The sequence below is a fragment of the Polyodon spathula genome, chromosome 5, assembly GCF_017654505.1.
Source record: "Polyodon spathula isolate WHYD16114869_AA chromosome 5, ASM1765450v1, whole genome shotgun sequence".
Classification (NCBI taxonomy): domain Eukaryota; kingdom Metazoa; phylum Chordata; class Actinopteri; order Acipenseriformes; family Polyodontidae; genus Polyodon; species Polyodon spathula.
In genome coordinates, this window is record NC_054538.1 from 30,376,774 (window position 1) to 30,397,601 (window position 20,828).

Consider the following 20,828-nt stretch of genomic DNA (forward strand, 5'->3'; position numbering starts at 1 on the left):
TCACCCAACATCAATGTGAAAGACTGGTGGACAGCATGCCAAGACGCATTTTTTTTTTTTTTAACAAAGGCTTGAAAAGAAATGATCCTTGACACCTTAGTCAGTAACTAGTATCAGTTTTCAGAAGAAACTTACTTCCTCTCGGTCTCTGGTGTGGACACTGTGCTGCTAAAGCCAAGAGACTCCTGTGGAGGAAGAAGATCATGGCAGTGAGAACACAAGGTTGACTCATGTCGCACATTGCTTTGAGGACATTATATTCGACTGGATTTGTGTAAATTCAGAACTTACTTCAATTTGTGACTGGAGCTGGAGCGATGTCGGGCTGGCATCGGGTTTCTCCTGAAATACGAAACAGATGCTGACTTAATGATGCAGTAATAAAACGTGGCATGGCCCTGATGTACTATTGGATGACACCAAATACAAACAGAGGCTTCTCTAGAATTCTGAGTCTGCGCGAAGGGCATCTGTGACACCTGAAAATATGCACAGCAGCTTTCAGACTCCACTTGGATTGCTTATAATGGGGTTCAGATTTGGGGATAACCCAACTGAAAAATGGAATCACTTACATTTACAAATATATCTAGAGTCACACTTAAACAGTTACACCACCAAAAATGACAGCATTTATAGGTAGGATTATATCCATCTAGCATAGATTTTTGGGAATGCTTTTGATTGCTGTGCTTTATGGATTCTGACATGTTGTTATTATGCATTAATAGTCCTCAATATATCAGTTTTAGTAGTAAAATGTGTTTAAAGTTGAAATTAGGTATTTGTAGGGGAACTCTCCCAAAAGCATTAGTTTCAGTTCATAGTCCCAGTTTTTTTCATTCCTTTTTTATTCCTTCTGAACATTTTTTCCAGGCAAAAAAAGAAATAACCCAACAACCTACACAATATTTTCAAACCAGCTGCTGCTGCCTTTCAAACAAGCTGATTTCCAAATCAGGATTTTCCACTCTGTGGGTAAAGACCCAGAGGCAGGCACATTGAAAGTCCCAGTAAAGGAGGAATTGAAGACAAAGACTGAGGCCAAATACCTTCAAATTAGGCAGGGACTGTTTTGAAATTAAATTATCTTCACCTTCACGGTTGTGCTTTACGGCTGCATATGTTTCATAACTCAGTCCTCCCTCCTTAGCCTCTCCATTATTGTCTTGCCACCAATGTACAGCTACTATGCCTCTGCATTCTGCTGCCAGGAATTCTGTTAAATTATGTCTTTAATAAAACACTTATTCTACAGCACACATCACACACCTCCCAAAAGAGTAATTTTGAGTTAACAAAGAAAAACTCAAATAAAACAATACCTCGAAGAATTGCAGTTCAATACATTTTTTTGTTTATTTGATCCAATAAAACAGTTTACTACCTTATAATATCTTCTAATTAAATTTAGATACAAAAAAATTAAAAATCTTTGCCATATTCTGATAGTCATAATACTATAATTGGGGCATCTGACTCCTGCTCCTTAGGCATTTTTTTTCTTCTTCAGAGAGGAATTAAACAATGTTAATGGTATTAAAACTAGTAAGTAATAACTTGGAACAAAACTGAACATCTCCTTCCTGAAACTCAGCAATTTCTGTCAAGTATTGTTCTTTTATAATTGCTTAAAAATAGGACCCTAAATATGTTATTAGAATGCAAAATATTGCCTTCAACTAGTTCTCTTTTATGGCTTTCAATATTAGTGAACTCCTCTTGCTTTCAAGATAGCAGAGATCCAACTGTTTAACCACCAGAAATGTTTAAGTACAGCTGCTCAAATGCAGGACGCTTCACAAAAGATTCACCATTTCCCTGCGTGCGTGATTATGCATGTGTGTTGTGTTTTCGCTTCTTGAGAACACAGCTGATCTTAATCTGTTCACAATCCAGAGGTGCGGTGAGCCCTGCAGAAGTGTGTTTAGTGCCAAACACTCAGAGGACAAAGCTCCACTATGGTTTAGGTGTCACAGACTCTGTGAGGTTGCATGGGTGGGCACAGGTCATTGAGAAAACGAAAACATGCCAGTGCCGCCTTAGCAGGTTTTTGTTTGGCTATTACTTGGAAGGAATCATCTCAAAAGGAACAGCCAACCACCACCACCCCTCCCCCAGCACACATGCCCCGGCCTGGAGATCCAACAGTAACTTTGACTATAGGCCATTCTCTGCATTGTCCTTTCTAAAGTTTTCAGACAGCTGTGGACAGTATGGAAGCAACAGACGTGACCTTTCCAAAGTTACTGACTTGGTCGACATGCTGATGGGGTCACTGCTTACAAATGTTGATGCTGACTACTGATTGAATAGAAGTAAACAAAAACACTGGGGACATCTGCTGAAGCAAATGTAAGTGAATGAGTTGATGAGGAGTCCACAGCATTTTACAGGCAAGCCTTACATGTTTTTCCACGCTCATCCCGCAAAAAGACTGCCTGCCAGAAGAGTTACACTGTGACAAGTCTGAACAGTGATGATGGCTTTGTACAACTAAACTGTAGTGTGAGGCTGTATTTGAACATGAGACTTGGGAGAAATGGTTGAGGCTTTATACATCATAGCTCCTCTTAATTAAGAGTCACAGCAATGAGAAAAAAGCAACAGTCATTGTCATCTATCGCTTTATATCAAGTTAAGAAGGTCTATTCAATTGATCTAAATACTGTCACTCTTTACATTTTCAAATAGGGTCAAACCTACTTACATACATTAAAATACACTACACAGCCCCCTTATGTAATGGTATTTAAACTCAACACAGTTTAGTTCAATTGAACAGACTCCAAGATCTAATCCAACTTATCACTGCATATCACTGGGGTGCCTAGTGTTTAGGAACTTCTTTGAAGTACCCTAATCATGGAGTTATTTAAGGATTTTATCAGAACAAACCCTTTGATACCAAGGATATTTCAACATATAAAAGTGAGGCTAAAACATTATAAGGAGTAGAGTTTGATGGTGTTTTCTTATAGGCATGATAAACTGACTCCTTTATTTAGCATAACTACATAAAATAGAAAGAGCTCACTGAAAGAGAAGGCTTTTGAATATTCAGGTGGCAGAATTAAGATCCGCCACAATTTAGATAATTAATATAGACTCATACGGAGACACAGACAAAACAGAGAGACATATACACAGAGCCTAATAATGAAATAGCATTTGCAAATGCATTTTTAAAAAAAAATCCAACAGAAGAAAATTAAAGAAACTTTTAAATGTAATTGTATTGCTTCTAGCTAACTAAAATTAAACTTTCCTTCGTGTTGTAATTACTTTGATATGACTTTCATATTTCAAGACTGTTACTGGTTATTATAATATTAAATGCATTCTGTTAGAAAAGGCATTCCAAGAAATATTTTCTGTTAATAAGGATCACGTTCCCCATTCAAAGGAAGAAGCACTCAACTGTTAACTCAGATTTTAACCTAAGGGCTAGATTTAGTAAGTTTTTGCTCCAAAGCCAAACCACTGTAAATCTTTCAAAATAAGGTTGTTTTACACTAATTCTGAAACATTTCCAGCTTAGTGAATCTTATCCGTTGCACTGATAATACTAACAAATACAAGGTCAAAGTTACATTCTATAGGTGAAACAAAGGTATTGTCTGGTAATTTAAAACCAAGCCACAATGTTCAAAAGTATTTCTCCTTTATTTTTTGGGTGCAGTTTAACATATGCCAAAATCAGCACATGCACATCTCATGAGTAAAAACACTTCAATACAGACAGCCATACACACATACAATTAAATGCAGACCAAATGCATTAGGAATAAGGTCAGAAAGACCTACGGTGTTTGTTCTGCATCACAGACGATCTGGCATCCTAATATCCAGTTTATCCACTCATCCAGTCAAGATAACAGCCTTGTACTACTGTGCCACACAGAGAAAAGCAACCACAAAACTCACTCGGCTTTCTGGCCACACAAAAGTATTAGGTAGAGCATTTCATCAGCTGCATATGTAAAACACTGCAGAGACATGATACAACATTTCAGTCTTTCTAAATCCATCCTGGGGGTGGGGGACCCGTGGTGCAAAAGCCAAGACTTGTTTGTTTTTAGTGAAGGTGTCAAACTAAAAAACGCTCATAACTGATGGGTGCCTCTGGAAGGAGACCCCACTAAGTACTGTATTCCCAGGAACAGCTGGGCACTGGTGAGCTGGAAAGTGCCAAAGGGCCTTGAGGACCTACCATGCCTCATTGTTGATGTAAACAGGAAATCCACTACAAGTCAAACACTGTTATCCACCTATTTTATTTTCAGTAAATTATATATATATATATATATATATATATATATATATATATATATATATATATATATATATATATATATATATATATATATATATTGTAACTATTGTAAATATATATTGTAATATATTACTGAAATTTAGAATTTCTAGAAATTTCTCGAAAACAAAGAATTTTAGGAAAAATCTTTTGTAGCAAAAGTTACAAGAAATAGATGTCTACAATTATTTACTTCAACAATTCTTTTGCAAAACTCCAAAAATGCTAATTCAAAAGTATTCATACCTTGACAAAGAAAATGTAATTAATAGCTAGTTGAGGCACCTTTAGCAATAATAACCTCTTTTAAACGATTAGGATATTTGTCAATGAGCTTTTGGCATGATTCTTTAGTGATTTTTGACCATTCTTCAATGCAAAATTGTTTCAGTTCATTCAAATTCCGAGGACTTCTCTTGTGCACAGCCTTCTTCAACTCATACCAAAGATTCACAATCGGATTTAGATTGGGACTTTGACTAGGCCATTCCAGAACCTTGACTTTATTCTTCTTTAACCATTCTGAAGTAGATTAATGTGTGCTTTGGATCGTTGTCGCATTGGTACGTCCAGTTGCACTTTAAACCAGGTTTTGTAGCGGAGGGTTTCAGATGATTTGCCAATATCTTTTGGTATGCTATGGAATCCATTATACCATGCATTGGAACTAAATTTCCTGTGCCATTAGAGGAAAAACAGCCCCACAGGAGGATATTACCACCATGCTTTACACGCCTCACCAGACTTTCTCTAAACGTAACTATCAGCATGTTTCATCACTCCACAATACCTTTGACCAGAACTCATATCCATCATTCAAATGCCGTTCTGCAAACTTTAAGCGATTGTCCTTTGTGATGCTTTCCTTGGCCTGCAACCATTTTATTCATTTTCTCAATCGGAACACAGCGTAGTTTACACAAAACAAAAGAAAATAGGTAAGGAGTATATCTTACTGCTGCTTCTCTCTCTCGCTTTTCCTGTGTGTCTCTTTTTGTCACATCTGCTTTGTTATAACCTTACTGTCAGTTCACGGGTCTTTCTCTGGCAAACACAATAGTCCAAAACGAAACTTATAGGTGCAGTCCCCCAAATCCAAACTGGCAAATAAAAATAAAAAGTTCAGTCTTACACTACAATAAATCCAAGGATGAACTGTGAGTATAATATTATTCTGATGCTTTAAAAAAAAAAAAAAAACCTGTTTATCTTGCATAATCGGCACAGGTTGCAGGTGTATTCGGAGGCATTATACCTAGCACAAATACAAAGTGTTATTTTTGTGTGACTATGTTGTAAAACAAAGGTATAAATTGCTCTCAAGCACACAATATAATGCTTTATTACAACATTAATACATTATTCTTTGTATTTACTTTCTGAAGTAAATTCAACAAGTAAACAATACATAAGAACATAAGAACATAAGAAAGTTTACAAACGAGAGGAGGCCATTCGGCCCATCTTGCTCGTTTGGTTGTTAGTAGCTTATTGATCCCAAAATCTCATCAAGCAGCTTCTTGAAGGATCCCAGGGTGTCAGCTTCAACAACATTCCTGGGGAGTTGATTCCAGACCCTCACAATTCTCTGTGTAAAAAAGTGCCTCCTATTTTCTGTTCTGAATGCCCCTTTTTCTAAACTCCATTTGTGACCCCTGGTCCTTGTTTCTTTTTTCAGGCTGAAAAAGTCCCTTGGGTCGACACTGTCAATACCTTTTAGAATTTTGAATGCTTGAATTAGGTCGCCACGTAGTCTTCTTTGTTCAAGACTGAACAGATTCAATTCTTTTAGCCTGTCTGCATATGACATGCCTTTTAAGCCCGGAATAATTCTGGTCGCTCTTCTTTGCACTCTTTCTAGAGCAGCAATATCTTTTTTATAGCGAGGTGACCAGAACTGCACACAATATTCAAGATGAGGTCTTACTAGTGCATTGTACAGTTTTAACATTACTTCCCTTGATTTAAATTCAACACTTTTCACAATGTATCTGAGCATCTTGTTAGCCTTTTTTATAGCTTCCCCACATTGTCTAGACGAAGACATTTCTGAGTCAACAAAAACTCCTAGGTCTTTTTCATAGATTCCTTCTCCAATTTCAATATCTCCCATATGATATTTATAATGTACATTTTTATTTCCTGCGTGCAGTACCTTACACTTTTCTCTATTAAATGTCATTTGCCATGTGTCTGCCCAGTTCTGAATCTTGTCTAGATCATTTTGAATGACCTTTGCTGCTGCAACAGTGTTTGCCACTCCTCCTACTTTTGTGTCGTCTGCAAATTTAACAAGTTTGCTTACTATACCAGAATCTAAATCATTAATGTAGATTAGGAATAGCAGAGGACCTAATACTGATCCCTGTGGTACACCGCTGGTTACCACACTCCATTCTGAGGTTTTTCCTCTAATCAGTACTTTCTGTTTTCTACATGTTAACCACTCCCTAATCCATGTACATGTGTTTCCTTGAATCCCAACTGCGTTCAGTTTGAGAATTAATCTTTTGTGCGGGACTTTGTCAAAAGCTTTCTGGAAATCTAAATAAACCATGTCATATGCTTTGCAATTATTCATTATCGATGTTGCATCCTCAAAAAAATCAAGCAAGTTAGTTAGGCACGATCTCCCTTTCCTAAAACCATGTTGACTGTCTCCCAGTACCCTGTTACCATATAGGTAATTTTCCATTTTGGATCTTATTATAGTTTCCATAAGTTTGCATATAATAGAAGTCAGGCTTACTGGTCTGTAGTTACCTGGTTCAGTTTTGTTTCCCTTTTTGTGGATTGGTATTACGTTTGCAATTTTCCAGTCTGTCGGTACCACCCCTGTGTCAAGAGACTGCTGCATGATCTTGGTTAGCGGTTTGTAAATTACTTCTTTCATTTCTTTGAGTACTACTGGGAGGATCTCATCCGGCCCAGGGGATTTGTTTATTTTAAGAGCTCCTAGTCCCTTTAACACTTCTGCCTCAGTTATGCTAAAGTTATTTAAAACTGGATAGGAACTGGATGACATGTGGGGCATGTTGTCAGTATCTTCCTTTGTAAAAACTTGTGAAAAGTAATCATTTAACATATTTGCTATTTTTTTTTTCTTCCTCTACGATTTTGCCATTTGTATCTCTTAAACATTTAATCTCCTCTTTGAATGTTCTCTTGCTGTTGTAATATTGGAAAAACATTTTGGAATTGGTTTTAGCTCCCTTAGCAATGTTCATTTCTATTTCTCTCTTGGCCTTTCTAACTTCCTTTTTGACTTGCGTTTGCAGTTCTGTGTACTCTTTCTGCGTACTTTCTTTTTGGTCCTTTTTTAACGCTCTGTAAAGTGCCTTTTTTCGCTGAATATTTTTTTTAATTGATCTATTAAACCATTTTGGCAATTTAGTTTTACATTTAGATTTGTCTACTTTAGGGATATAATTGTTTTGCGCCTCTAGTACTACATTTTTGAAGAACAACCATCCTTCTTCTGTGGGTGTTTTCTCTATTTTACTCCAATCTACTTCTGTTAGTCTCTGTTTCATACCTTCATAGTTTGCTTTTCTAAAATTGTAAACCTTAGCTTTAGTCTTTACTTTTGGGGATTTAAAAAACACTTCAAATGAGACCATGTTGTGGTCTGAGTTTGCCAGTGGTTCTCTGACCTCTGTTTTAGTTATTCTATCTTCGTTATTTGAAAAGACTAAATCAAGGCATGCCTCCCCTCTAGTGGGTGCCTTCACAAATTGTGTTAGGAAGCAGTCATTTGTCATTTCCACCATTTCTATTTCATCCTTCGCGCTACCCACCGGGTTTTCCCATTTTATTTGGGGGAAGTTGAAATCCCCCATTAGTATGGCTTCTCCTTTGCTACACACATTTCTAATGTCATTGTATAACAGATTATTGTGCTCACCGTCTGAATCTGGCGGTCTATAGCATGCTCCTATTATTATGCCTTTTGAATTTTTGTCTGTTATTCTGACCCATATTGATTCAGTTTTATTTTCTTTGTCCAGGTTTAACACCTGGGCTTCAAGACTGTTTCTTATGTATAGCGCTACCCCTCCTCCTCTTCTATCCTGCCTGTCTTTCCTATACAGTGTATACCCACAAATATTATATTCAAGACACCAGACATACCTGTTCATTTTTGTCAAATACAACAAATAAACTATATCTGTTCATGTTTTAACATTTATAATTATAAAAGTTTAAATATAGGCCTGGTGTCTTGTTCCAGTAGTTTACAACAGCTTACCAGCACTATCTATTACCGGTATCCAATCGGTATTGGCCAATATGGGTAGATAACCATCAGCTATCAGTATTAGGGATGGGAATTTAAAGCGCATAAAACTCTAAAGAAGTGGTAAAACATTGAATAATATGCAAAACGTATAACTGTATTGTATTTGTAGTGCAGTATAAATACAAAGAGAGACATTTACTAATCTACAAATAATAATACAAATGCTTTAAAAAGACCACATTCCCATTAGGCTTTTTTTCTTTTTTTTTTTTTAGACTGTATTGATTTTTTAGTATTACATGCAGGACAGCAGCTTTAAGATCATTACCTTTATGAAACATATAATCTACCCGTTAAATCAACTAATGCCCATAAATTAATCAATCAAAAAAATGTAATCGTGTGACAGCCCTAATTTCAATATATACTTTCGTGTGTATGTGTTTTTTGTTTTTTTTTTGTTTTTTTTAACTCTGTAGTTAAGTCTTTATGTTAAAACGTTATTTGCATATTTAGGGTTTCTTTGCTTAGAAAATATTAACCAGGGCTGTTAATATACACCAGAGTGTAATATAAAGAGTGTGTGTATGTAGATAAGGTTTAATGGGTGGCTGTGGGCAGTTGACCAGCCAGGGCGATAAAATTCGAAGCTAATTCGGCTTATGCCCGCCACATCTGGGCAGTTCGCCAACTGACTGATTTTGGCAACCGTCTATAACATACATACATATACAGTATATTTTACATATATATTTTTATATAGGAAATTGTACCAAAATGAGAAAAAAAAGTAATGTAGTTAGCAAAAATATGAATAATTGATTAAAAACAATCAATTATATCACGACATTTCAAACTACAAGTCCTTCTTCATCTGGATGGAAGACTAACTTATGACTCCCAACTGTTTTTAAACTGCTGACTATCCAAGCACTAAAAATATTGGTCTGCTTTGAAATTTCCACATAGAGAATCATTCATAGAAGACCAAGAAAACAAGATGAAAACTGCCTTCGATATAAACCTTGTGAAAGGTACTGTAGCAGAGAGAGACTACAGACTTTACGGCTTTGGAAGGCTCAATGTTCATTTAGCCAACTTTGTCTTCTGCATATCGGAAAGGAGAATACACTAGTGCCTCTGTGAAAGTACATGCAAAGCCTGTTTGGACCACATCGAAAAGAGTGTCACCGTATAAAGGCCTTTGCACACTGGATCCGATAACTCATCCGAATTTAACGTGCATCTAAACAGAAAAAAACGATCACGTACATTCCATATTGCACTTTGCACACGGAGTCCGTAATTGTCGTACGACGGTGATGAGTCAATTTCGGAATCGAAACAAGCTTGATTTGATGTGCACTAAAAAATACACTGACCAATGAAAAACGACTGGGAAGACATGTGGGTTCTTGCAGTACCTTGAACAAAATGGAAAATCTAATTGTGTCTGTCATCAAACAAAAATTACTGTATGATAAACCCAACAAAGAACAAAGACTTTGAAAAAAAAAAAAGAAAACATGGAAAGACATTGCCGTGGACTTGGGCATGAATGATATGTACTATAAAACATGAAAACGTGGATTTTGTCCAGTATAGGTTATTACAAGCACATGCTTTTTATTTCAATTGTAGTCAAGAAAGTAAAGAAACAAGGGCCTAACCTGGAGACACACATCAGAGAAAGAAGCCTGACAGGGCAAGAGCGTTCAGGGCTTAACAGTTAGAAAAGAGGGGAAGTACATGAACATGATGGAAAGTATTTTTGGTAGCTCATTGCTAGTTTCCCAACTTTTAGTTATACATTTACTACAGGAGTGAATGTTTGTGTTTATGTATTGCATAACATTATTATAGATCTAGTAGAAACGTAATAATTAGCAAATGTCTTCCATGAACGTTTGCTGATCAAGTTTATATTACATTTAACATTTTTTGCCTTCAAAGTTATGTAAGAATTAACAAAATGTTATTTATATTTTATTAAAATACTGAAACTAGGTGTATTTACTACAATGCCTCTACTGCACATCAGAGCTCTGAAGTACGATATTAAAACGCATCTAGCGTGCAATGGATTGACGGACGACTTTTTCGGATGACGGATTCTATATGACGGGACGGATCCAGTGTGCAATGGCCTTAAATCTTTAACTGTCTCCCACCACGGAAACATTCAAAAGAAAAACAGATACTGACCCTGACAGCAATTCATCTGTGATGTTTCACTGTGTTTTAAAATGAAAAGCCCATTCAGTTTAACAAATGTCGTGGAATCGATATATTATATAAAATAAAAAATGGGGCTGAAGGGATTTACTTACTCAAGCTTTGCTCTCATGGTTTATGATATCACCAGAACCATTCAATGCAATTATAACCTTGTAATAATCTATTATTCTACATATAGAGGATACTGAATGACCGTTAGTGGTATGCAGCTTTTATTCACCACAGGAGAATGTCCCAGTGGTTTACGTAAGGACATCCTCCTAAGGGGAATAGAAACTGTACACCATTCACTATCACTCACTATTCTATTCATATCATAAGTATAGTTTTTAAATAAATGACAATAAAATGTCTACATCAATTGATTCAGAGATTACTTTACCTGGCAGATATTTACTGTTAATAGATTGTGCTTTGATGCAGATTCATTTCGAACCCTGTTTATGGCCTCTTCGCAACCGTATGTTTTAGATAAGTCAGACACTGGAAAATCGCTAACTGGCATTTCTTAACAAAACTCATTCAGAGTCCAAATCAAAACAGTAGAAATCTGAAATTATTACTGATGGTTCCACCAGTGCTTCAAAGTCAGAATGTCTTTTTGTTTCACTATTAAAGCCAATAAAGGTTCAAAGTTCATTGAACAGAAGTAATTGTGAATAATACATCAGCAGGTGGCCTTGCAGTGAAATTGGGAACAATCATTTATAACAAACTCCTTACAGAACACAAAAAAGGATGTTTGTTTACCCTTTCACTCCAGTAGGGTTTGAAAAGGCCAACGTAAGCCCTCACAGGAAACTCTGCCTTAAACAATCAGTACTGTGAATGCTTTACAACTTTGGTCACATTTGACTCAAGTCAAATTTTAGCTGTGCTTGTGGACAATACATCAGCTGGTGAGTGAGTAGCTCATGGTTTGAGTGCTAGTGATATGGCTGGTTACTAGTTAGAAAAGTCTGATCCTAGCAAATACCAAGGAAAACACAAACGCAACATAAACCCTTTAAATCCACAAAGTTTAAACTGTATGTTATTTGGTAGTTAAAAGTAAAACAGAAAAATGGGAATCAAAAATATATTGATATTTGATATTATATGACTGATATTAAGACAATGGGGATGCAGTCTGGGGGGTCAGCCGGCAATGGGATATAAACAGATTTAAAAACTGGTCGGCTCAATTTGTTCCTTCCTACAATTTTAGCGCTCGCCATTGTGTCTTGCTACAGAGATTCATCTGGACTTTTCTTCAGTCGAGATGCAAGATAAACCAGCTTAAGGAAAGTGTTACAGGATTTTGTTCCAATTTCCCAAATAGCTCAATAAAGCTTAATAAAGCATACACCTGTTGTACACAGTTTCTGTCTTATGTAACATGACTTTCTTTGGTTTGCTTCCGATAAGCTATAATTAAGAATTCCTGCTTTTCTTATAAACCTGGTACACGGAAACGAGATGACCGGTTTAACTTGCACTGATGCCATTAAATAATGATTGCTATCATTGTAATATGATGCACCGAACTCTACATATATATATATATATATATATATATATATATATATATATATATATATATATATATATATATATATAGACAGTACTGTGCAAAAGTTTTAGGCAGGTGTGAAAAAATGCTATAAAGTAAGAATGCTTTCAAAAATAGACATGTTAATAGTGTATATTTATCAATTAACTAAATGCAAAGTGAGTGAACAGAAGAAAAACCTAAATCAAATCCATATTTGGTGTGACCACCCTTTGCCTTCAAAACAGCATCAATTCTTCTAGGTACACTTGCACAAAGTCAGGGATTTTGAAGGCATATAATCAGGTGTATGATTAAACAATTATACCAAACAGGTGCTAATGATCATCAATTCAATATGTAGGTTGAAACACAATCATTAATTGAAACAGAAACAGTTGTGTAGGAGGAATAAAACTGGGTGAGGAACAGCCAAACTCAGCTAACAAGGTGAGGTTGCTGAAGACAGTTTACTGTCAAAAGTCATACACCATGGCAAGACTGAGCACAGCAACAAGGCATAAGGTAGTTTTACTGCATCAGCACGGTCTCTCCCAGGCAGAAATGTCAAGGCAGACAGGGGTTTCCAGATGTGCTGTCCAAGCTCTTTTGAAGAAGCACAAAGAAACGGGCAACGCTGAGGACCGTAGACGCAGTGGTCGGCCAAGGAAACTTACTGCAGCAGATGAAAGACACATCATGCTTACTTCCCTTCGCAATTGGAAGATGTCCAGCAATGCCATCAGCTCAGAATTGGCAGAAAACAGTGGGACCCTGGTACACCCATCTACTGTCCGGAGAAGTCTGGTCAAAAGTGGCCTTCATGCCAAAAAGCAATACCTCCGACGTGGAAACAAGGCCAACACAGGAACTGGGGTGCAGAAAAATGGCAGCAGGTGCTCTGGACTGATAAATAAAAAAAAAAGCAGTTTGTTCGCCGAAGAGCTGGAGAGCGGTACACAAATGAGTGTCTGCAGGCAACAGTGTAGCACGGTGGAGTTTCCTTGCAAGTTTGGGGCTGCATTTCTGCAAATGGAGTTGGGGATTTGGTCAGAATTAATGGTCTCCTCAATGCTGAGAAGTACAAGCAGATACTTATCCATCATGCAGTACCATCAGGGAGGCATCTGATTGACCCCAAAATTATTCTGCAGTATGATAACAACCCCAAACATACAGTGAAAGTCATTAAGAACTATCTTCAGCGTTAAGAAGAACAAAGAGTCCTGGAAGTGATGGTATGGCCCCCACAGAGCCCTGATCTCAACATCATCGAGTCTGTCTGGGATTACATGAAGAGAGAGAAGCAACTGAGGCTGCCTAAATCCACAGAAAAACTGTGGTTAGTTTTCCAAGATATCTGGGCCAACCTACCTGCCGAGTTCCTTCAAAAACTGTGCAAGTGTACCTAGAAGAATTGATGCTGTTTTGAAGGCAAAGGGTGGTCACACCAAATATTGATTTGATGTAGATTTTTCTTCTGTTCACTCACTTTGCATTTTGTTAACATGTCTATTTTTGAAAGCATTCTTACTTTATAGCATTTTTTCAAACCTGCCTAAAACTTTTGCACAGTACTGTATATATATATATATATATATATATATATATATATATATATATATATATATATATATATATATATATATATATATATATATGGATCAGTTTAGCTACAATAAAATACGTGTACTGTATATTGTAACTTTTTCAGAAATTGTTTTCTTGATATCCTCCATGTTTATTTACTGCTAAACATATATGGTTACAAAATGATTCCTACTTTCAGTCAAGACACAGCATTTACTGGAGTCATCTCTAATGAGTTTTGTGCATTTAGTCTGCCTGATTAGTAATCTGCTAAAGATTAGCCCAGCATCTGATTGACACTTTGGAATCCTCCCAGATATATGTAACTTAGATGACCAGGCGGAATTTGGGGATTTATTCTTTTGTGTTCCAGTAAACCAGAGTTCCCACTGAGTCCTAAATTAAGTTTACTTAACATTGAAAACTTGCTGATGGACTAAATATGTTGCTTCGCCTACTGACGAGAGCTATGCTTACAGTGCACTATTGCACTGACCATTGTTTTCGCCAAAACAACTCCAGGAAGGAATCTTTAAAAAAAAAAAAAAAAAGCTTACACATTAATTTGAAAACAGCAAGGATGGCTGTTTTTCTATTTTCAAGGGTGTCTTAAAAGTGAAACCAAATTTTATATCTGGAAACAATGCAATTGAAACTTAAATAAAACATGCTTGACACTTCTATTTTGGCAAAATCGATATTGAATTATTTCCCAAGATGCGAGACAAACTAATTGACTAACACCTGTAATTCATTTAAACAAACATAATGAAAGTAATATAGTAATAAACATAATAACAATATTCTTACTTGGACAAATAAGCTCTGATTTCTACATTCTAAAATAAAACTGAGCATTATACTTTTGCATCTGTGAAATACTGTACCCAAAATCAAAGAGATCGTTAGGCTGAATGTGGCTTGCAACCCTAGATCCATTAAATAAAGAAAGAATGGAAAACAGAACATTGAGTACATTGAGGGCAGGGGTCTCTAATCTGTTCTTGGTGAATATCATCCACTTTTGGTTGCTTATTTTCCATCAAACACTCTCATTCATTTGATCTCCGCCAGCAGCTAGTGGTCCTCATTACTGTTTTAACTGTCCAGCTTAACAGCTGAACCCAATCAATTTACTTATCAAATTAATGACAGGATGCCATTCAATGTGACAGTTTATAGTCAATCTTATCTAATGTGCCAATTTAGCACTAAAAACAGACCCTTGCTGAATGGAATGACAGACTCTCTATTATTTCAGCCTTATTTGTTTGCATCATATACTTAATTCACAGCCTTCTACTCCCCCAAAAAGCAATTTACCACCCTTATCTAACTACATGATGTAGAAAAACAATAAAAAAAAAAAATGTTAACTCGACAGTGCAGTTTAAAGGTTGTCAGCTTGGATTCATGACCAGTATCAACCGTTGAGCGGGTAGGAAAACTCAGAACAGTTTTATTACATTGGCATTTGGATTTCATTAGAAACTAAAAAGGTAGTCTTGTTCCTTCTCACTGCCATTTAATGTTTCTGGCCCACTGACTCAACACACAGATACCTGTGGAAAAGAGCTCTGATTAAAACACTACGATATTCAAAATCTACATGCAATCATGGGAAATGTTTGCTTGTTGTTTTGTTGTGTATCATTAAAGCTTCTATACAGAACCATAGGAATGTATTTTAATTGTCACTAACTGAGAAGCCAAAAAGAACATGGGAAAAAGAAAACAATAATCTCTTGCAGTATAATATATTCACACCTGTAACTTGACCAAAAGGGAGCATTATACAGACTGTGTTTGCATGGCACACCGTCCTACTGAATTCCAACAAATTCTCTATTTCTACAAATTCCAACCTATACTTCCATATGAAGTGCAATTTACTGTATAAGTACAGATGTGTGAGCAAATTCTCTGAAAATTACACTGGAATCTGAGGGGTGATTTTCAGTAATGTGCTGTAGCTCAGAAACATGGCATTTTACTGGCTGTTGCAGAAGCACACAATTGTCATAAGAATCCTTCTCTTACCACGTCAATTTCCTGTGAAACTCTGCGCTTGCGTAACTCCTCCATCCTCTCGCATACGTCACTGAAGCAGGTGTTGTAATACTCTGAGTACTGTTGGGCCAGGTCATCAATGTTTCCCAATGAGCCATCCTAGAGGGAGACATAGCAGGATACAGCTGGTCAGCAGTCAGAAGATATTCAACGTTCCAAATGAAATCTGTTTCAGTGACAGAACACTTGGAAGACTTTTTCCAAAAATAAATTGAGACTAAACTGTTTAAGTTAGACGACACGCTAAATGTTCATAAAATAATTATTAAAATTGTACACTGGACATAGGTGCCAAATAAAAAGAATGCATTCAGCCTGCTGAATTACAAACCTTGCACACTTTAAATCTGGTATTTCATAAAATGTCCTTGTTAAAACAAAGGCTTTGGATATAGAATGCAGTTAAAACTAACATTATATACTCATTATAAACTGTACTGAACCATTACCTTATGTCCCAGTTACCACCTAAACAAACACAAGTAAAGCTACAATTCCTTTACAATGCAACAAAGAATAAGACTTGGACAGGAGCCTTGACCGCGACTCATTATAAATAGTTGGCAGAACTGTACATTTTATTCTGCTAGGCCTGGCATCCACAAACCATGGCATCTTCCCTACTGTGAAATCTGCTAACAAGAGGCACTCAATGATATAACTGCATTCCTGTATAAACTGCCCCCTGCACACACTCAGCAAAGCGGGATCATCTCTACTAATTTATAACGTAAAATCCTGACGCACTTTTCCGAGAAATAAATATAAAACATTTCATTTTATTTTGGTCCCGATGTGTGACTGTACAGAGTTCCTGTTGTTGCGCACTACTGCATACCCAGGCACAGCCAGCTGTGCTAAGCTTTCCCAGAAAACTTGAGATTTCAAAAGATCTGGCACAAAGCGAAATGTCACTTGGGTGGAACCTTGAAGTATTTCATATATTATTAAAAAAATGAATTTTGAATACACGTGCTGCTTTAACAATTCAAATCCCACAATACTGACCTCTATAAAGTTCCATACATGAAACAAACGGAATGTGTGCCTCAAACAAACAAAACTGCAGTACGAGTAGAGCTGTATGAGTCCACATATATGCAGAATTATCAACACAGAAAAAAGGTCATGAATCTTATAGTTACTGGGGACCCTTGGGCTCTTAAATGGGCTTCTACAAATAATCCCCCACCATATACAATCCTAACTGGAGACTCATGCAATATAAAAAAATATATATCTTTACTTATTTAGCAACATAAACAGCAACTTCTGATAACAAATGTATTAATCTGCCATTACTTCCAATGGCTCCACATTACAATGCACCAAGAGGCCTGCTGGCAGCTGTTTGGTGATGCACAGCTGTGAACAGTTGTCCATTTTAATGGAAAGACTGCGTTTCTACTGTATTGTTTGTACGGTTTCAAAAAGGGAGACATTCACAATACCTTTTATTACAAAGAGCCGTAGCACTTTTTTTTTTCTGAATATAAACATAATGTTACGAAACTATTAACATACAACTTAATATCCAAGAGCTATTGAATTAAACTGAGTTGTTTATTTCAAGTTTTGAAACTTAAATGGGTGTTTTGTTTTTTTCTTTTTTTTTTCCCTAATGCCACATGTGGAGAAAACGGTTTTGTGAATTTCCCCTAAAGCTGTACCAACTTTTTTATAAAAGTTCTCAGAAGTAGTCAGAGGCATAGTGGTGTCTTCTCAAAAGTACCTGTAATAGCTTAAGATGCTGTGCAGCGGGAGTTTCTTCATTCCTCAAGTACCAGGTAAGGGTTAAGTATATGTCAAACACACTGTTTGTTCAAAATTAACATGCCTCCTGGAGATGGGTTGGGCCTAGACCACTTACTGGTTAATGTATCAGAAGCCAGGGGCACATGGTCAGTTCTTAGGGTGGACAGGTATTTAGAAACAATAGATAAATGACCCTGAGGTCTGTATGTTTTACACCTACATTCAAATTCACTGAGCAGTATCTGTAGATTTTCAACACACAGGTGTGACTGAGCTCTCCCATGAGTTCTTCTGACTTAAATACTTAAACACTCCAAACAAAATTATGTGATTGGTTGTTTGTGCAACAACAAAAACGGCATGGTACAGGTTTCGATCATCCTCCCAACTGTCCTTTCTGTTTTTATATATGACTAATAAATAAAGTTGTAGTACAGTAAAATGAAGCCAAGATTTTAGGCGATTCTTGTTTTGCAGTTTAAATCATAAAAAAAAGGATTAAATACAGACTCTACGTAGCAACCAGCAGACTATATAACTTGCCATCATGCCTCAGCAAATTATGTATGAATAAAGATTTTATATCTGAGCTGTGGAAATCTAGTCTCTTTATCCGCTGAATAGTCGCCAACAACATGTCACACCAGCCCCCCCACTGGCATCCAGCTGTTGATGAAAAACATGGCTAATTACTGGCAGTTTCCAGGAACTATGCCAGCTATGAATGCAGGTGAGTTAATTAGCAAAACATTCCTGTAATTCAGCCTAAACCACACTGGAATATGAACTTACTAATACAAGTTCAACATGCAACACCCCTAAAAAGTTCAAAAACCAGGGTTGGTTTTTTAATCGGGTTGTGGTTTTTCTTCAGTCAAGTTATAAAACCACTGAATGTCTTTGAAACAACATATTTCAAAACCAAAAACCTGTAAAAACAGGAAACTGACTGGATTTACAACATGTTTGTACAAACACATATTTGCTAAGAACTATTCATACTTCTTAATCTAGGAAAACATATTTCCTGAAGAGCACCGGATTGATTAGATTTTTTTTTCCTTTAAGATACTCATTTTATTAAATCATTTGTGTGAACAAAACATGGACATTTTTACAACAACAACTTACATGCCAACCTCGCAACTCCCATTATAAATCAATTTTCCTGAAGTCCAAAAGCATTATAAACAATGCGTGCTAAAGAATTCTGTGCTTTAAACATCAAGATCGATCAATCCAACTACGCTCATATGCATCTCTTGCCATGTAGTTTTTCCATAGGTATCTCCTCTCTCCAAGTGTGTGTTGCTAACAGACCAATGTTAAAGTCTGGTTCCTTTCAACTAAAAAGTGCACCCATCTCAATTGGTCTATGTAAGATCAACTGAAATCTGAACCACATCTATTTCCAGGGGTAGACTTGGGGTAGTACTTTTAGAAATGAAACATATTGTAGTTTGCTTTTATTTCATGCAACTTCGTGACTTTGGAATGTTGCACTTCAATACTAAGCTTTGGTTACAGGTGCGCTTTTGTTCCACAGGTGATTCATTCAGCTCTTTCAAAGCCAGAATGGCTCAAATACCACTCTGTTGCAGACCAATATTGATTTTCGAAGTCACTCTTTGCCTAGGCTTTGTATATGCCCATCAAACTTAATTTGCCCTATATTTAATATGCAATTCAAGTCCCAGGGCCCCCCAGTGTGATCTTTCCAATTACATACATATTTACCATTAACCATGCAAAAAAATAAAATTAACACAAGGGGATTTAGTAACACCTGACTGCTTTCTTTGTCGGATACAAAAGAGTAATCAAGTGGGGCTGATTTATATATTAAAAAAACAAAAAAAACAGTGTGTTAGTGTATTCTATTAAAACCTGCCCATAACTTAATAGCTCAGTATTGCTCCATAAAAAGGCCAGCCATAAAGGTTGTGTTGAACCAAACATTCCTCCTTTATTTGATATGTAAAGGAATACAATGGACAGTTGGTACAATAATGAAAACATGACAGACAATGCAGCTGTAACAGATGGCATAGGCAACACTGGGGACAAAAGTAAGTGAAGATATTTCACCAGTGCCGACCTTCTGTCAGAAAGAAAATTTGGCTTTGCTTGGGGTGGCTAAGCCATAATGTATGGCTAATTGTCCATATGCTGAGCAATCATAAATGTGGCTACCATTGTCACTTCCAGCCTGCCAGTGTACCTCTGTGCCATCCTGACCTGTCATTAGTTAGCTGTGATCACCTGCTCGATAAGCTTGTGTTTTCTGTTCATTATTATTTTGTTGCAATTTTACCATATAAGAACAACAACACATACAATTTTCTGTTGTTTCTAAAGAACTGTGTTACAGTTTTAAAATGTAAGCTACACATAGCATCTGTTCCATGTCATGATTGCTGAGGGAATATACATTAATGCCTAGATATTAAGATAATATTGGACCAAGCCCCCGTGGTTACAGCCAAGGCACCCTGCCAGCTAAGCTATGTGAGGATAAAGAATGTAATGCAAGTAACTGCATTTCACAGATTTTTTTTTTTAAAACAACAAACCATGTTACATTTTAATTCGTGGCTGCACATGATTATAAAGAAAACCTTTCAGTGCACCTGAATTACTGCTTCTGCACTCCCCCTGTTTAATGATTATGTGCTTCTACAAAACTGAAAAATGTCAAAAGTTGCCAGTGGCCTGCATCCAGTTTGACTTATAAATCTTCACCATGAAAAAGTTTCCTGAGGCTGCTCTGCTAACACATTTCGTTCACTAAAATACCCCCCTTCTCTAGTGAAATTACTGTGGCCAACAGGGGAAGGAATGTGGAGGTGCTGACTGCAGCCCACCCTTTTTAGGAAGGTTTCCTGAGGAAATCCGCTGTGTTGTAAAAGAAAAGGGCGCCACAGACGGGATGGAAACTTGGACGTTGTCCATCCCACAGCGTTGAGTTTACTGCCTGGCCTTCCATAAACAGGGAGTTTTGCATCCTATGAAAACGTTGTTTTTAAATATGGAACGGAGCGTTATTTAAAAATGAAACTCTTACTTATTTGGTGTGCTAAATAACACAA

The 20,828-nt window shown here is 36.7% G+C and overlaps 1 protein-coding gene across 9 annotated transcripts in view; it reads right to left on the reverse strand.

The window, feature by feature from the left end:
• Positions 1-20,828, reverse strand: part of LOC121315828 (SAM and SH3 domain-containing protein 1-like) — a 356,703-nt gene that overhangs the window by 51,006 nt on the left and 284,869 nt on the right. For 8 of the 9 annotated variants that reach the window (XM_041250299.1, XM_041250298.1, XM_041250297.1 and 5 more), the window contains exons 2-4: positions 15,955-16,083; positions 292-342; positions 136-185 (exon numbers count right to left, since the gene is read on the reverse strand). In XM_041250299.1, the coding sequence (XP_041106233.1) occupies positions 136-185; positions 292-342; positions 15,955-16,083 (230 nt within the window). Of the gene's footprint in view, positions 1-135; positions 186-291; positions 343-15,954; positions 16,084-16,433; positions 16,604-20,828 lie in introns of those variants that run through there. The other variant, XM_041250305.1, reaches the window with a different exon arrangement.